The sequence below is a fragment of the Parasteatoda tepidariorum genome, chromosome 2 (assembly GCF_043381705.1).
Source record: "Parasteatoda tepidariorum isolate YZ-2023 chromosome 2, CAS_Ptep_4.0, whole genome shotgun sequence".
Lineage (NCBI taxonomy): Eukaryota > Metazoa > Arthropoda > Arachnida > Araneae > Theridiidae > Parasteatoda > Parasteatoda tepidariorum.
In genome coordinates this window covers 56501917-56517002 of record NC_092205.1, presented here as the reverse complement: position 1 = coordinate 56517002, position 15086 = coordinate 56501917, and the positions used below count along the sequence as shown (strand labels likewise).

General features: G+C 26.0%; 1 protein-coding gene across 3 annotated transcripts in view; it reads left to right on the top strand.

Annotated features, from left to right (window-relative positions):
• The first annotated feature begins 748 nt into the window (after positions 1-748).
• The window catches only part of LOC107441375 (G-protein coupled receptor 143), an 18630-nt gene continuing 4292 nt past the window's right edge, over positions 749-15086 (top strand). Inside the window, exons 1-8 of one of the 3 annotated variants that reach the window (XM_043048167.2) lie at positions 749-835; positions 2504-2767; positions 5596-5684; positions 6076-6164; positions 8561-8650; positions 10005-10114; positions 11140-11248; positions 11801-11891. In XM_043048167.2, coding sequence (XP_042904101.1) covers positions 2512-2767; positions 5596-5684; positions 6076-6164; positions 8561-8650; positions 10005-10114; positions 11140-11248; positions 11801-11891 — 834 coding nt within the window. In that variant the 5' untranslated portion in view covers positions 749-835; positions 2504-2511. Of the gene's footprint in view, positions 836-865; positions 887-1321; positions 1341-2503; positions 2768-5595; positions 5685-6075; positions 6165-8560; positions 8651-10004; positions 10115-11139; positions 11249-11800; positions 11892-15086 lie in introns of those variants that run through there. The other 2 variants (XM_043048172.2, XM_071177612.1) reach the window with 2 other exon arrangements.

Genomic DNA, 15086 nt, shown 5'->3' with positions numbered 1-15086 from the left:
TAATCACCACATCTTCTTAATACAGCTATCCTAAAAAATGCAACCTTCATATTTCAACATTCCTTATTATAAACTAGACATTATATAAATTTTAGCATCGTACCTTAATTTTAATGACAAACAGTACAACACACAAGCATTTCTCTCTATATAAGTTCATTTATTATTATACATAAATAACAGACTATATAATTTCCAAAAATTTATGCAAGCTCATTTTTGCTATATTACCGCTGATTTAACTAAAACATTCTTAATGATCAAAACATTTATATTTTAAACAGAATAAATATTCCAATATGAAAACATTTTTAGGTTATCAAAAATTATCCAACAAATGTTTTAAACAATAACCGCTCAATCAATTAATGCATATAAAAATAAATTTCTAGTAAAGTTGAATTATAAAATTCATTCTCAATGGAAAATAACACGTGAAAGATGTTTACGTTTTATAGAACGTAATATATTAACATTCATGCAATGTTTTAAAATTTAATTAGTTAAAAATAAATGTATAAAACTAACATATTAATAATTTTTACTTACCACAACAGATTAGATTTCTACTCCATGCAGTAAAATTTCGACACGTGAAATTAACAACAAAAAACATGCACACGAACACTGGCGATGTGGCGATTTAACAGATAGAAAAAGTCGCCACACTGATTGAAAAAAGTAACCCATTTTTCGTTGCCACCGGGAAGATAGGACTTTCACTTCCTCTTGCGGGTTCCTCTTATCTATGAAACTCTGACGACATCTCGTGCTTTTGTTTTTGTTTTGATTTAGATAGTAAATTGGTTCCGGTGTCAGTTTTAATGTTACAAGTGTAAGTTATTGAAACAATTATCCCTCTTTCATTCATTATATTCATATCAGTGTAAAAAAATTTAAAATATATCTAACTTTGATTTGGAAATTTCATTTAATTTTGAATATTTAATTATATATGGTGATTTTTGTATTAAAAAGCAATACAGTTCTTATTATGTTTATATCGGGATTACTTTTAATATTTATTTTGTTTATTTTTTCAATTATTTCATTATTAGCAGAATTATTAAGATCTGCATTATATTAAGAATTGAAAAAATTTTAATTGGTATGTTTTGTGTTTTCAGAATTATAACAGCATGTTTTTCCAAGGTCGCTGTACTTATGTAACATTTTTTGTTTAAAGAGAAAAAAAACTGGAAATTCCAGGTGTTATCTAACCATTTTAAGATGTATTAGCATTCATTCTTTGTTAATTTTATATTTAAAAGCCCATTTGAGAATGATAAGAGAAACTTTTAGGCATATTATATAATTTTTATTACTTTATAACAACTGAGGTAAAATTTCTCTTTTGTCATGGGCTATTTTTTGTTTCCAGTGTTTCAAAATTATTATTGATAACTATTAGAACTAATTTTTGTTTTATGAAATCAAATAATATTGGTTGCTTTATTATTTTAAAGAATGTAAATCAATTCTTAATAATTTTCTTTCCTGATGAAAACTATGTTAGAGTGGCTTTAAATTTTTTTTTCTTCGATATTGTTTCAAGTTCATTTAAATTGTAAAACTTTAGGTTGATTTAAAATCTGTTTGATTTAGGGCTCTTTGTGAATTTGTTAATTTTTTCTGCACTTATAAATTGATTTTTAATGGATATAAGATGTCTTTATTTGTTCATGTGTGCTGTTTCTATTTATAATAATTTGTTTCATGAATTGCTGAAATAATATGTTAAATATATTTTAAAAGCATTATGCGTTTTTTTAAAGTCAAATTAATTTGCTTAAATGAATTAGTCTGACTTTTGATATACTACATATGATTTTATGTTATAAGAAATGTTATAAGAAATGTTACTAAAATGAAATGTTATAAGAATGTATAAACTATGAAATTTAGTTTTTTATTTTTTATTAACATTAAGTTTTAATTAATATTGATGTTGATGCTGAATTCATTTTGAGATCATAGAATTTTGTTGAAAGGTAATTTTAGAAAAAAAATTATCTATTGAATAAAAGGATTGAATGCTGAAAAATTAGTTGAGACATAAACTTAGTTGGTTTTTTGGTAAAACTTAATTTTAACTATTTTAAAGTTGCTTCTTTTTTAAAACTAACATTGAAAATTATTATCATTAGGAGAAATTGTTTATTTGTTGATTGATAATATTATTTTTGTTCACATTTATGACAAAGAAAATATTTAAAAAAAATAGTTTTAAATATCGTCATATTTGTTTTCGATATTGTCAATTCATGAATTAATGTATGAAAAAACTTATATTAATTGTAAAGTGAACTCATTTCTTCTTTATAATTCTTTTTGTGCGTATTAAAAATACTAATATCATCTAAAAAAATGAATTTAAATGATAAATATTGTGTAAATTCTTATTTTTATTTAGAAAAATAAAATTATTTTTAAAATTTAGTTAAATTTACTGGAATATTTTATCTTTTTGTATCTAATGATGTTTATTTATGTATGTATTTAGTTTCCGAAATGGCCTCTGCTACTTTAGAAACTTTTTGTTGCATGTCAGTACAAGTAGAACCTGAGTTATTACTACGCCTGCCATTTCAATCTATACCTTACAATATTGTTTGTATTATATCTTCCCTTCTTGGAATGATTGGTGCTGTCTATCAGGTTTTACCCTCTGCTGTATCTTCTCTTCCTCATCGTCACCGGAGCATTGGAGTGATACAAAAAGCTATTATCAATTGGTTGGCAATGGCAGATTTCTTTGCTGCTTCTGGTAATATTACTGAAAATTAAGTTATCAGTTTATTGTTTAAATTTTTTTTTTTTTTGATTTATTATATTCATATAATATTACTAGTAATGTAAAATTCTCCATAATATCCTCAAGAATATTCACATAAACTAGAATATTATATAGGAAATAAAGCTATTAATCTCACATTAGCAACAGAAGAAAAGCATTGCACATCAGACCAAATGTGTAGTATGAGAAATTTCTTAAAGATATATGTCCAGAAAAGTTTCATGCTATCATCACTGACAATGCCACTGTGATGTAGGGTTCGCCAAGTGGGCTCACTTTGAAAAAACCCTGCCCGGATTTTATTGGGTGCGTCCACTTTAAAAAAACACACTTGAAAATGCTAAGTGGGCTTTTAAAAAAAATAAATTTTTTTTTTGATTAAGACTTATTAATGCACATTTAGTTTTATGTAATTTATTGTGTTGCATGAGTTTGTCAAATAGAGTGACATGCTTTATATGATTAAGTTTTTAATCTTCGTAAAGTAAAACAAACTCAAATCTATAATTTTATATTACTATTGAAAACTAACTTTAAGCGGATTTTTTCAAAAAGTAATATTTTAATGAAATGAAATCACATTGAAATTTAAATAATATAGTCTGTAAGGATCAATTTTTCAAATGCAGCTGCTTGCTTTATATGATTAATAAACAGGTTTTTAAAAACTAATAAAGGAAGTTGAAGATATAATTTTTTTTACCTGTTATAGCACTAAACAGGTTTTTTCAAGGAAATATTTTTAATAAAAAATATTAACGCACGTTTAAATTTAAATAATTTAATGTGTAGGCATAAATTTTAAAAATGCTGTTGCATTGTCATACATGTATTACAGTAAACAAATTAATTTGAACAGTAAACAATTTTTTATAAATACAAAGAGAAGCTGAAATTTTATGACTTCATAGTATAATTACTCTTTTTTCTTACTTAAACTAAAAATTTAATCAAACTGAGATTAGAACTTAAAATTAACTTCATTGAATACATATATTTCTTCCAATTACTACATATTGATATCATTTTTAATTCATATAAACATTTTGTATAAAAATGTTTTTTTTTTTTTAAGCATAAAAATATCTATTGTATAAGTAAAGGGACTGTCACTGACACACCCCTCTTTCTTTACTTAAATCAAGTTTTGTCATGTCTAGGCAGGTTAAGTTCAATTTTGATTTTGATGCTGATACAGAGCAAATCTACTAACATTCCTAAACAAAATATCTGATATTAGAGAGTCTTCTTTCATAGTGAATTTGAATTCAGTTTAGGATTGGTCTTAAAGCTTTTTATTTTTAAGAAATGCAAAAAGCAATCGGAAGTGGAAGAAAATCTGCATCAAGCACATGGATGGGCAAATGAAAAAATCTGCTTAATGCCCCAGTTACCAAATGATACTTGGTGGAGCTCATATTGTGACTGTGTAAAAATTTTTGTCAATAATTAACATAAATATCATGAGATTGCTCTTGAACATCAAAATGAATTCAATAAAAATATGTCAAAAATATTAAATAATGTTGGGCTTTACCAAGAAGATATTAATTTGGAAAAACAGTTATCAATTGTTTCTGAAGCTTTGAAAAAGCTTCTATCAGAAAACACCTCAGTTTCAGAAGCTGTTGAAATATGGATTAACTTACTATCCTGTGATGAATTAGAACCACATAAACAAGATTTTGTAAAAAGATTCCACCAAGCTGCTCAGCCACCTCATTTATTAGCATACATCATGGATCCCAAAACAGGAGGACAACTTTTAAATGATGAACAAGAGCAATTAGCAGAAGACTGGCTCTCTAAGCATCATCCAGAATTTCTGATCCTGAATTCTTCCCAAAATCAATGATGCATGACTCTGTTATTCAACAGTTTCCATCACAAAAATGGTGGAAAATTATGGCAAAAAAAGAGAAAAAAATTCCAAGTTTCCACAAAATTTCTGCCAATTTTTTTTTTCTTTACTATATATACACATATCCTTAATAAATATAGTAAATAAATGTGTGTGAAAACAAAAGGTTATTAAACTTGTACCTTTTAAATTACTGTTGGATTTATATTTTATAATGCTTGAGTTAAAAATTGTGAAACATTATGTATGTAACAATAAAGAAGATTCAAATACGTATTAGTGATAGTGCATTATTTGAACTAATTTTAATTTTGTTATATATATGTATTTTATATGAACTTTTTGGATTTATTTCTTTTTTTAAGCTTGTAGTACTACACTATTTAAAAAATAAAAATATTTACAATGTAAAACTTTAAAGTTTAAGAGCACTAAATGAAAAAACCAAATTTTCTCCCGGATTTTTCAATAAAACCCAAGTGTTTTGAAAATTTTTTAATAATAATTTAATTTAATTTAAATAAACCCTGCTGTGATGATAAAATAATTGAAGAAAATTGCTCATATATTAGTAGTCGTAAACCCTAAATTGGGTCGACTGTTCAATAATGGTTATGAAATAAAATATTTATAATGATTTGCTTACTGATTAGATCATACACCTAGATTGTCAGTTTTACTAGCTTTATCAAACTAAGAGTAATTTCATCAAAGTGAACTTTTCTGCAATACATACAATCCTGAACCATTGTTTAAAAAAATTCAAGTAACAAATTACTTACAAAACATTTAAAACTATAGTTTTTGTTTTAAAAGCTATAGTATCCAATTGTTTATGTATAAACATAAGGTTATAAATGATTTTTTTAAAAATATATTTTTGATCATAGTTGTTAAATATTTCAATTAAAATTTGTAATTATTTAATTTCTTACAGGTATTCTTTTACGATCCATGTTCTGGCTTTGGAGGGGAAGTATGATACTGGAAAGTCATGTAGATATTATACTATGTGCTGTCTTTGCGGTAAAGTTCATTGCATATTTTTTATTTTTCTAAACTTGTAACTATTTGCTAATTTGAGTTACTGTATTATCTGTTATAACTTGTTATACTGTAAGATGTACAAAATTTTACCTTTCTTGTTTTATAAACACTATATCTCTATTAGTAACACTTAAAAAATATTTTGTAAGATTTTTTATACGTTAATAATTTATTTCACAAACATAGCAAATGATATTTAACATTAAAAAATGGGATAGATAAAAATATGTTTAAACTTGCATATATTCATCAAACTTTAGAATAAGCCACTATTCTTATCAGCTCTCATTTTGCCATTGTGTTTTGAATCTTAATAAAAGAAATGATGACTTATTAAAGGTATCTAACTTTTCTTATAAAAATTTTTTAGTTGTGGATTCGTATTTTCTACACTGCAACTTATATGTGGACTTTGTTATATGCCATAGATGTCTTTCTTGTTTGCAAACAAAAGAGTGGGTATGTTAACCATTTTCATCTATTCCTTTAGAATTAGTTTATTAATTTTATGTTACCGATTCAGTATGAAATTTAATTTTTTAATAAAATAAACTTCTGTTTTAACTTTCTTATTAAATGAGGATATTTTAATTGATTTTCAGGACTATTTTTTAAAATTTAATTTCTAAATATAGAGTGGTATTTACTAATTTTACCTAGTATCTGGTATTTTCAGTAGAACTTCCATAACACTGTACAGCAAATTTGAATATATTTTCCTGTCCTTTAGGTAACTGTGAATCTGCATGCACAAAAGTGCTTGATTTATATCAGGGCTCGAAAAACCGCCCGTCCTCGGCGGTCAAAAATTCCCCGCGGACAACAAATTTCTCGAATCCAGCGTCTGCACGGACGGCCATTTTCCCGTTAATGTTCGTGATACATTTTCAATTTTTGTTATCTTACAAGAGTCTAGCGCCTCACTTCTAAAATGACCCTCTAATCTAGAAATACAGCAACATACTGAGCATGGTGGAATTGATGTTTTCTCTGTCTGGGACTACTGCAGCGGTTGAAAGGGACTTTTCAGCAAAGAACTTACAAAAAAACACAATATTTACTGGTCTTAAACAAGAAGCGTTAAACGCATTTATGAACATCTACCTAAATGGAAAACCTCTTTCAGATTTCTGTGCAGAAACCTCTGTAAATCATTGGCTTGATTGTGGAACTGGCAAACGTCATATTTGATTCATTTAAAAAACGCAGTACCATCGGATAAATTGACATGATAATTGACAGATAACTTAACTTTTGTTATTTAAATTATTTCATCAAAGAAATAAATTATTTCATAATAGAAATACTAGGTTTTACTATTAGAAACCTAGTATTTCTTTTATTACTGTATAATGTAATCGTAGTAACTACTAATTCATTGTGCAATTTATATAAATGTTTGTAATAAATAAGAGAAAATTATATTTTTATTTATTTAGAAACGACGGGTTAGTTTCAAAGGAGGACGGGTACATTATTGGACAAGCCGTCCTCGGGGACGGGTAAAATTTCTGAGTTTTTTCGAGCCCTGATTTATATGTCTAAACCAAAATGGTCTCCCACTTACTCTTTTGGCTGGAGAAAATGTTTCAAATTCACTATTTTCATCCAATAATTTACCAGAGTTACATATTTTCATCTAGAGCACATTTTTTGGGTTCTATAGCGCTATCCAAAGTAATTAGGGTAGGTTTCACACTAAATAATTAAAATATTTGTATTATGAAGGTCACATCGCTTTTTGATCTATTTTCATCCATAAACTCTGAAAAGTTGAGGTGTTTTTTTTTATTAAGTTGGAAACATGCATCTTCTTACATCTACAATCAAATCAGGGTCTTATTTCTTTTTGTTCACACTTTTCACCATGGAACATCATAATCATAACTATGGAAGCATTCACTTTATTTTGTAGATGTAAATCTTTCTATTTTTTTTATTAAAATATATTTTTACAATTATTGAAAATTAGATAGTGAAGTTTACAAATTTTTTAGCTTTCCCTTTATTAGGCTGCAATATTTGTAGAAAATATAATTTTAAGCAGAAATTAGTTTGTTTAAAAGTTTTTGTAAAAATATTATTAAACCTGGAAATTGGAAGTCTGTAGTTCTACTTTGCAAGTTCCTATAAATTTTTACCAGGAAATCAAAGGCATGTAAATATGTACATAGTACATATATAATTGTACATTTGTGAATATGTAATATGTATGTACATATATAGTTTTTAATTATTATTTATAGATAGTTTTTTAAGTTTCTAGAACTTTTCCTTTCATCATTTCTATTTCCTTATTGTAGTGTAAACCAATTCACGTGTTTCAAGTGGAAATGTCAGTTAACTTGTTCTTTGTATTCTAGAAGTGTGTTAATAAACCTGTTCAAGTTGTCAGACTAAATTCCATTCTTTCTCTGTGACAATATCATAGAGTTAGATTTAGAAAAAAGTAATTTTTATGGTTTTAAATATTTTTCACAAAAACTGAAATGCAGGATTCTGAATTGAATTTAAGAACTTAGCAAAATTTCAACTCGTGAAAAATTTGCATCACTATTTTCCCTGACCATTAAGTATGTTATAAATGTTGGAGGGTACTCTCTCTCTTAAAATCTTTTAATACAAAATTTGAATACTTCAATATAGCTGCCAATTGTGTCTAAACTGCACCATATATGTATAGATTACTTGAGATGATCAATCAATGATTGCTTACTTTATTGAATTCTTTATTAATATCTTACTTTATTGAATATGTTGTGATTAATTATTTCCTTTGTTTTAATAAACTTCTGAGTTATTCTGATGTCAATAGTTATTATTTTGTTGCACTGACATCTATTCTATTCATATAGGAATCCAATTTTGTATCATGTTATTACTTGGACTACATCTGTTTTTATGTCTTTCATTGGTTTGGGGACATTATACTTGCCTAATTTTATGTACGTATGTATATTTTGTATTACTACATTAAAAACACATAGATTTGTATTGAAAAATACCCTGTATGTTTTGATTTATAGATTTCGTGGTTAATAAAACTATAAAATTTTGTAATTTCACAACATTTAATTTGAAACTTTTACCATGCCAAAAATTTGTTATGATTTAGTTACATAAATACCACTTGCATAATAATGTATAGTAGTCAGTATAAAAGATATCTAAGAGTTATGGTTTAGAGATTATTAATTTTCAGAAGCTAACTAGTATTTTTATTTTCTTCTTTTTTGAAAAGAAGAATTTAGTGCTACTTAAGCCCCGATTTTTATCCATTTACCTATTTTTACCTAAAATAATTTTTAATAACTCTAATGTTATTACGAAGCAATCTGTGGTGTAAGTTGCCCATTTGAAGTTACAGTTAATTGTTTGTTTATGTCAATATCATTTTAATATCTGTTTATTCTTATCTCTCTCTTCCATCCCCCCCTTCTCTCTCTCTCTCTATATATATATATCTATATAAATCTAAGGTAATCTTTAAAAATATAATTTCTACAATATGAGAATTTTTTTTCTATTTATTTGTTTTGCCTACCCATGGGCATTGTGGAGAAAAATACCACAATTTTTCTTGTAGAGGATTGGATATCTTACATATGATAAGTAATTACTGTGTTGTAAATTTTTAATTATTTTTACAAGATTTATAGTTCTAAATATAATTTACTTCTGCAAAATGTTTTTCAACCAAACAAGTTGTCAATGGTTTAGAAGAAAATTTTTTTTATGTGTGTGTGTGGTGTGTGTTGCTTGTTGATGCATTGTAAAAACTTAGATAAAATTAAGGTTTAAAAATTTTTATTATTATTATTGAGTTTGAATTCTGATCTAGGATTCTCCTCAAATCAAGCAGTGTTAAAGTATTTACTTACCAAAAATTACAATCTGATTCGGTTTTGCTAAAATAAGTACTTTTGGTTTTTCTGGCATTAAAAAGGCACCCCATATCTGTTGGGAGTAAAAACAGAAACTTTATGGCTGTCATATTTTATGTCAGTCAACAAAATAGAAAAATTCATCCATATTTTTAGACCAATATACAAAAATAAACCAAATATTTTACATTGCATCTGATTCTATCTTTTTTATTTCTGTATTATGTATAAGTTTTATGTTATAAATTAAATGCAAATTTTTTTTTTAAGAACATGTGAAACTTTTCTTAGTTTAAAAATGTCATTTTTAATGTTTAGAAAATTTTATGGACTTTTTGAAATGGTTTTATTAAGAGATATGTGATTTTTCACTCAATCGAATTTAAAATTTTATCTTTTTTCTTTACAATTTCAGCTGCCATAATGGAGTTTACAGAGTGTTACCTAACTACATGTTGTCTTATGTTCCTATTCTGTGTGTCATGATTGTTAATCCTATATTGTATTATATATCTTCTAAAAATGGTGAGATATATGTTTGTATTTCTATGTTACTTTTTTTAGAAGGGAGTTGAATATTGTTGTTTGCAATTTGTAACTACTTCTAGTGAAGTATGTGTCGGGAGAGGTTAAATACTATTTCACAAAAATACTAGTAAATCAAGTTAAACTTATGTTTTGTAGCAGATTGCAAACTTTTCATTTTATGAAATAAATAAAGAAGAATATCTTTATAATGCAAATCTTGAAATGTCAGACTTTATATTATAAAGAATTTTATGTTGTATCATCAATTATTTATATAAATCATTTAATTATATAAATCATTTAATTATATAAATCATTTAATTATATAAATCATTAATTTAATTATGCTATATGAATCATTTGCCTAAACATAGCAATCTAGTGTCTATGGAACATGTCAACACCACTGCTTTAAAGTAATTTTTTTAATACAGATGCTTTAAAATGTGAAAATAAGTGCTAAAGTTACTTATTATTTAAGGGAAAAAATTTAATTATCAAGAGCATAACAATTAACAAATTTTTTAGCTTTGGTTTGTTTTAAAGATTGTTAAGTTAATGCAGTTTGTCGAGAAATGCAGTTTACAGAATTGTATTATATAGATCTTCCTTTGTACATAATTTTCTTTTTTTTTTACAAGTTATATATATTCACAGTAAAGTTATTTATTATTTACAGGAAGAAAAATTTAATTGTAAATTAAATTAGTTATGAAGTGCTTTAGAACTAACAACCGACAAATTGTTTAGTTTGAATTTGTTTTATAGTTCGTGAAGTTTACGGAGAATCATGGTCTACAGAATTGCATTATATAGATCTTCTACTGCATATGTTTTTTTTGCGATCATTTAATTAGTATACATTTTTGTAGTGTAAATGTATTTTAATTTTATGTATGTTATGTAACTGTATAGTTATTTTTTTTAAAAGCATATAGCTAGCATATGGCTTATTGTAACCATATGAAGTTTCTATTTATAGAAATGAGTTATTTTATATTTTGTATCTATCATTTTTTTAGTAAGAGTCTTGCTTACCGGAGGTCTTGGTCAATTAACTTATTTAGAACACAATCTACTCGCTGCCTTGAAGGAAAAGTTTTTCTGCATTGTCTTAGTATTTTATGTTTGGTAAGTTTTACTATATTTAAGCCAAATAATATTCAATTCACTTTTTAGAGTTAACTTTTAGCTGCAACTTTATATATTTTACATTTTAGTTTAATGTGAGGGTTTCCTATATGTTTAAATTATTTTTATGTTTCATTAATATTTCATTAATATCATATATATTTCATTATATATATTTCATCATATATATTTCATTAATATTCATAATAAAGTCTGCAATTCATAATTACAGTTTTTTTTTCTCCAAGCGCTTGTAAACAGAAAACTTATCACATCAGCATGTGTTAAATGTAAATTTATTGTCTATCTAGTCCTTATTTAGTAAAAGTAACAGAAACTTTTTGCTTCTAAGCTTTTTTTAAAGTTTAAAATAGAAGCTAGGTTTGAATTTTAAAACTTACAAGGTTCCTGCAGGTTTTTAGACTAAAATAAAATGAGGTTTTTTAAAGCAGTGTGTCTAACTTTTATTAGCTTTATACTTAAAAAAAATGTCCTGATTGCTTAAATATTTGAAAAAGTAATAAATTTTATTTTCTCTTTTTATTGCTTTAGTTGGATTCCTAATATAATCAATGGTATTTTACTATGGGGCTTTTGGACTAACTTGCCTAAAAATGTTATTCTAGGTGTATGGTTTGTAATGGTAAGTTATTTAAATTATTTCAGACTTTTATATTCTAAATGCAGTATGTAACAATCTTTTAATGAAATTTATATCTAAATTTTATGTTTGACAGCTGTTTATTTTTTAATTTTTATTTTTAAATATACAGATTGTTGGTGTATTCTATTCCCTACTCATTATATTTTTCCAACATAGTTTTTACAACAACTTTGTTCACTTTTATCATAATTTCATTACTCAAGCTTTATTCTTTTATTTTTATACTTAGTTTCTAAACATATTTGGCGATTTTTTTTCTTGTCTTTTGAGCTTACCATGAAATTTATATTTTACCAAATAAAAAAGGGGAGACAACTTTACTTAAAACGAAGGAGCTGTGGTGAAAATTTAAAACTCTCCAAGCATCAGCTTATATAAATATGAATATTAAGTCTTGTGATAAAAAAAGTTCATTATTTTTTTTTTAAATGAAAGTAGACTATTTGAAAAAGTTATGATCTAAATTATGGAAAGATTTTGAAATATTTTTTAAGTTTTAAGGTTGGATTATATTAATGAGTTTCGGCAAAACACAAAATTAAGACTTAATAGCTCCAAAACTTCTTCAAAATTTAGAAAAAAGGATAAACGTTTGCTAGTTCTTAATTATAAGAGCATGTGGCTGCAAAAAATTATAATTTCACTTCAATTAGTTTGTTTGCCCTGAAAAATATGAAAAACCTTCAAAATGAACTATTTGATTGATCTAATACTTAGTTTAAAATTTAAATAAAGTGATACTTCTTGCTCATCTTCATCTTCAGAGATATATTCCATGCATCAGAGCACCAAACATTACTTAATGATGATTTATTGACTTTATGGTAATTTTAAAATCATTATAGAAAGCCAGCTCTCTAGTGGAATAGTTCAATTTTCATAGCTTCATCTGTATGAAATTTCTAACATTTCAAGAATTTAACAACTATTATTTATTAATTTAGAATTTAACTTTTTCTCAGAAAATATAGTACTCTAAATTGAATTTATGGAGTGATTTTTATTGCATGCAATATGCATTTTTTATTTATTATCTGCATCAAATGCACCAAAAACCATTATGGGATATGAAAAGTATTTCCAATACGTACTCGGGATTTTATATCTAGAAAAATTGAAAAATAGCGCACCAGCATATATATGTAGGCGAAATTGAATATAAATTTTAAAGGAAATAAAATATTTTTTTTTTCTACATGAAAAGTAGGAAAGAAAATGAAAATGAATGAATACCAGATTACATGGCTACTTTTCCTTAATGCAAGTATTTGATGAGTCTAAATTAGAAACTTTGATTTCAAATCTAACTCATAATCTTTTTTTAAATTCTTTGTTTTGTTCAGTAATGGATTGAATCATTATAAATGTCCATATTAAGAGATGGATATAGAGTTAGAATAATTCAATGTCACTCAATATCGCAGATCATTATATTTTTTCCTTCTAGAGACTCCAGTGGCAGAATCACGGTGACACAGCGACATTGTCGCAGAACGTTACAGAAATCTTGCAGAAATATTTTTTTATTTGGGAAGCAAAAAAGTTTTGCTCTCTTTTCTGCAGAATTTTTTGAAAGGTTTATTTTTTCAGCAGAATTTTTAGAACAATATTTTGTTTTCTTTTCTGTAGTATTCTTTCTCACACGTCAGAGGGGGAAGACATGCTCTTAATTTTTTTAATTTTCTTTGAGAGTAAAAAAATTCTGTAATGCCCTGTTTTAGCTAGAATTTGAAATTAATATTATAAAAAGCAATTTTGAAGTCACCAAAGTTTTAAAAATAGTTCGCTCTAGAAATTTTTTTAAAAAACATTTTATTTTATATTTTAGTAAAATATGATTGTGAGTTGGAATTTTGTTACAAATTCAGATTTGTATTAAATAAATCATTATATAATAAGCAAAAAATTAACAAATCATTGTAGTCCTTTTTTTACTTGGTTGAAATAAAATCTATTTATTATTTTTAATATAATATTAGCCACTAAAATTTTGACTCTTCATTTTATTGCTCACAGTTCATGCAGATTCCATTGTAAATATATGTAGTGTTTTGTAAATTTTTTTTGGAAACTATTGCTACGAGTTTTCATTTGTTTTTTAATATCCCGATGTCTTTGATTGCACAGTTATTACTATTGATATTCTAATTATTATTTTTTTAAAACACTAATATTATCGCGACACATGCATTTGATTATTTTACCTCAGATGCAGTGATTCCACCAGTTTCTTTAAACTTTTTGGCAGATATTGCTATGGATTTCCATGTAGTTTTTCTCATTTAATATTATTTTGACATGCAGAATTCGTATCGTGTATTTCAATATCTAATTACTTTTTAACTCGCTCAATTTAAGATAATGTCATGATAAATCCATATGGTGTTACTATTTTTTTGACAATGATTGATCTTAATTTATATATGGTTTTTAAAAATCCTGATATATTTTACACATATTTCAGACTTTTTTATATATATTCTTGATATATTTTATATAATATAAGAAATTTGAATGGTGCTGTCAGGGTCACGTGATGTAATAACACGCATTTTCTGATGTTGCGAGCTAAAAGCTTGATATTATAGATATGATCATTTTTTCTTGTTTTGGTTTTGGAACAATGGATGAAAAAGAATAATAAAATGGTGAATTAGTTTTTGTAGAATTTTGCGTTATTTCTTTTGTAAAAGGTTACGACTGACAAATGTGCGGGGAAACCCCAATGGATTTCGAAATAAAAGATTGGTAGTTGTTTGTTCTATGAATTTCAAGTTGTTTGATGGAAGATAGTGAGTTATTTAGATTGTCTTGAAATTGGTTTAGGAAGTGGCATTTTTTTTTGTAAGAAGGTGCAGTTTAGAAAGTAGTAGGTGAAAAATGGCATTTTTAGGAAGAGCTTTAAAAGTAGATTTGAAGTGTTTGGCGGAAGAGTTAGGAGAAACGGCAACGGAAGACATGAGAGTTACCGAATTAAAGAAGATTATATTGGCAAGTACGGAGTACGAAGAGGAGTTTGTGAAGGAATTATTAAAAAGAATAGTTAGTGGAAGAGAAGAAATAAAGCGCCAACAAAAAGAAGATGAAATTAGGCGACAAGAATATGAAATTAAGCAACAGGAAAGGGAAGACGAATTAAAGCGGCGAGAACAGGAAAGGGAAGATGAATTAAAG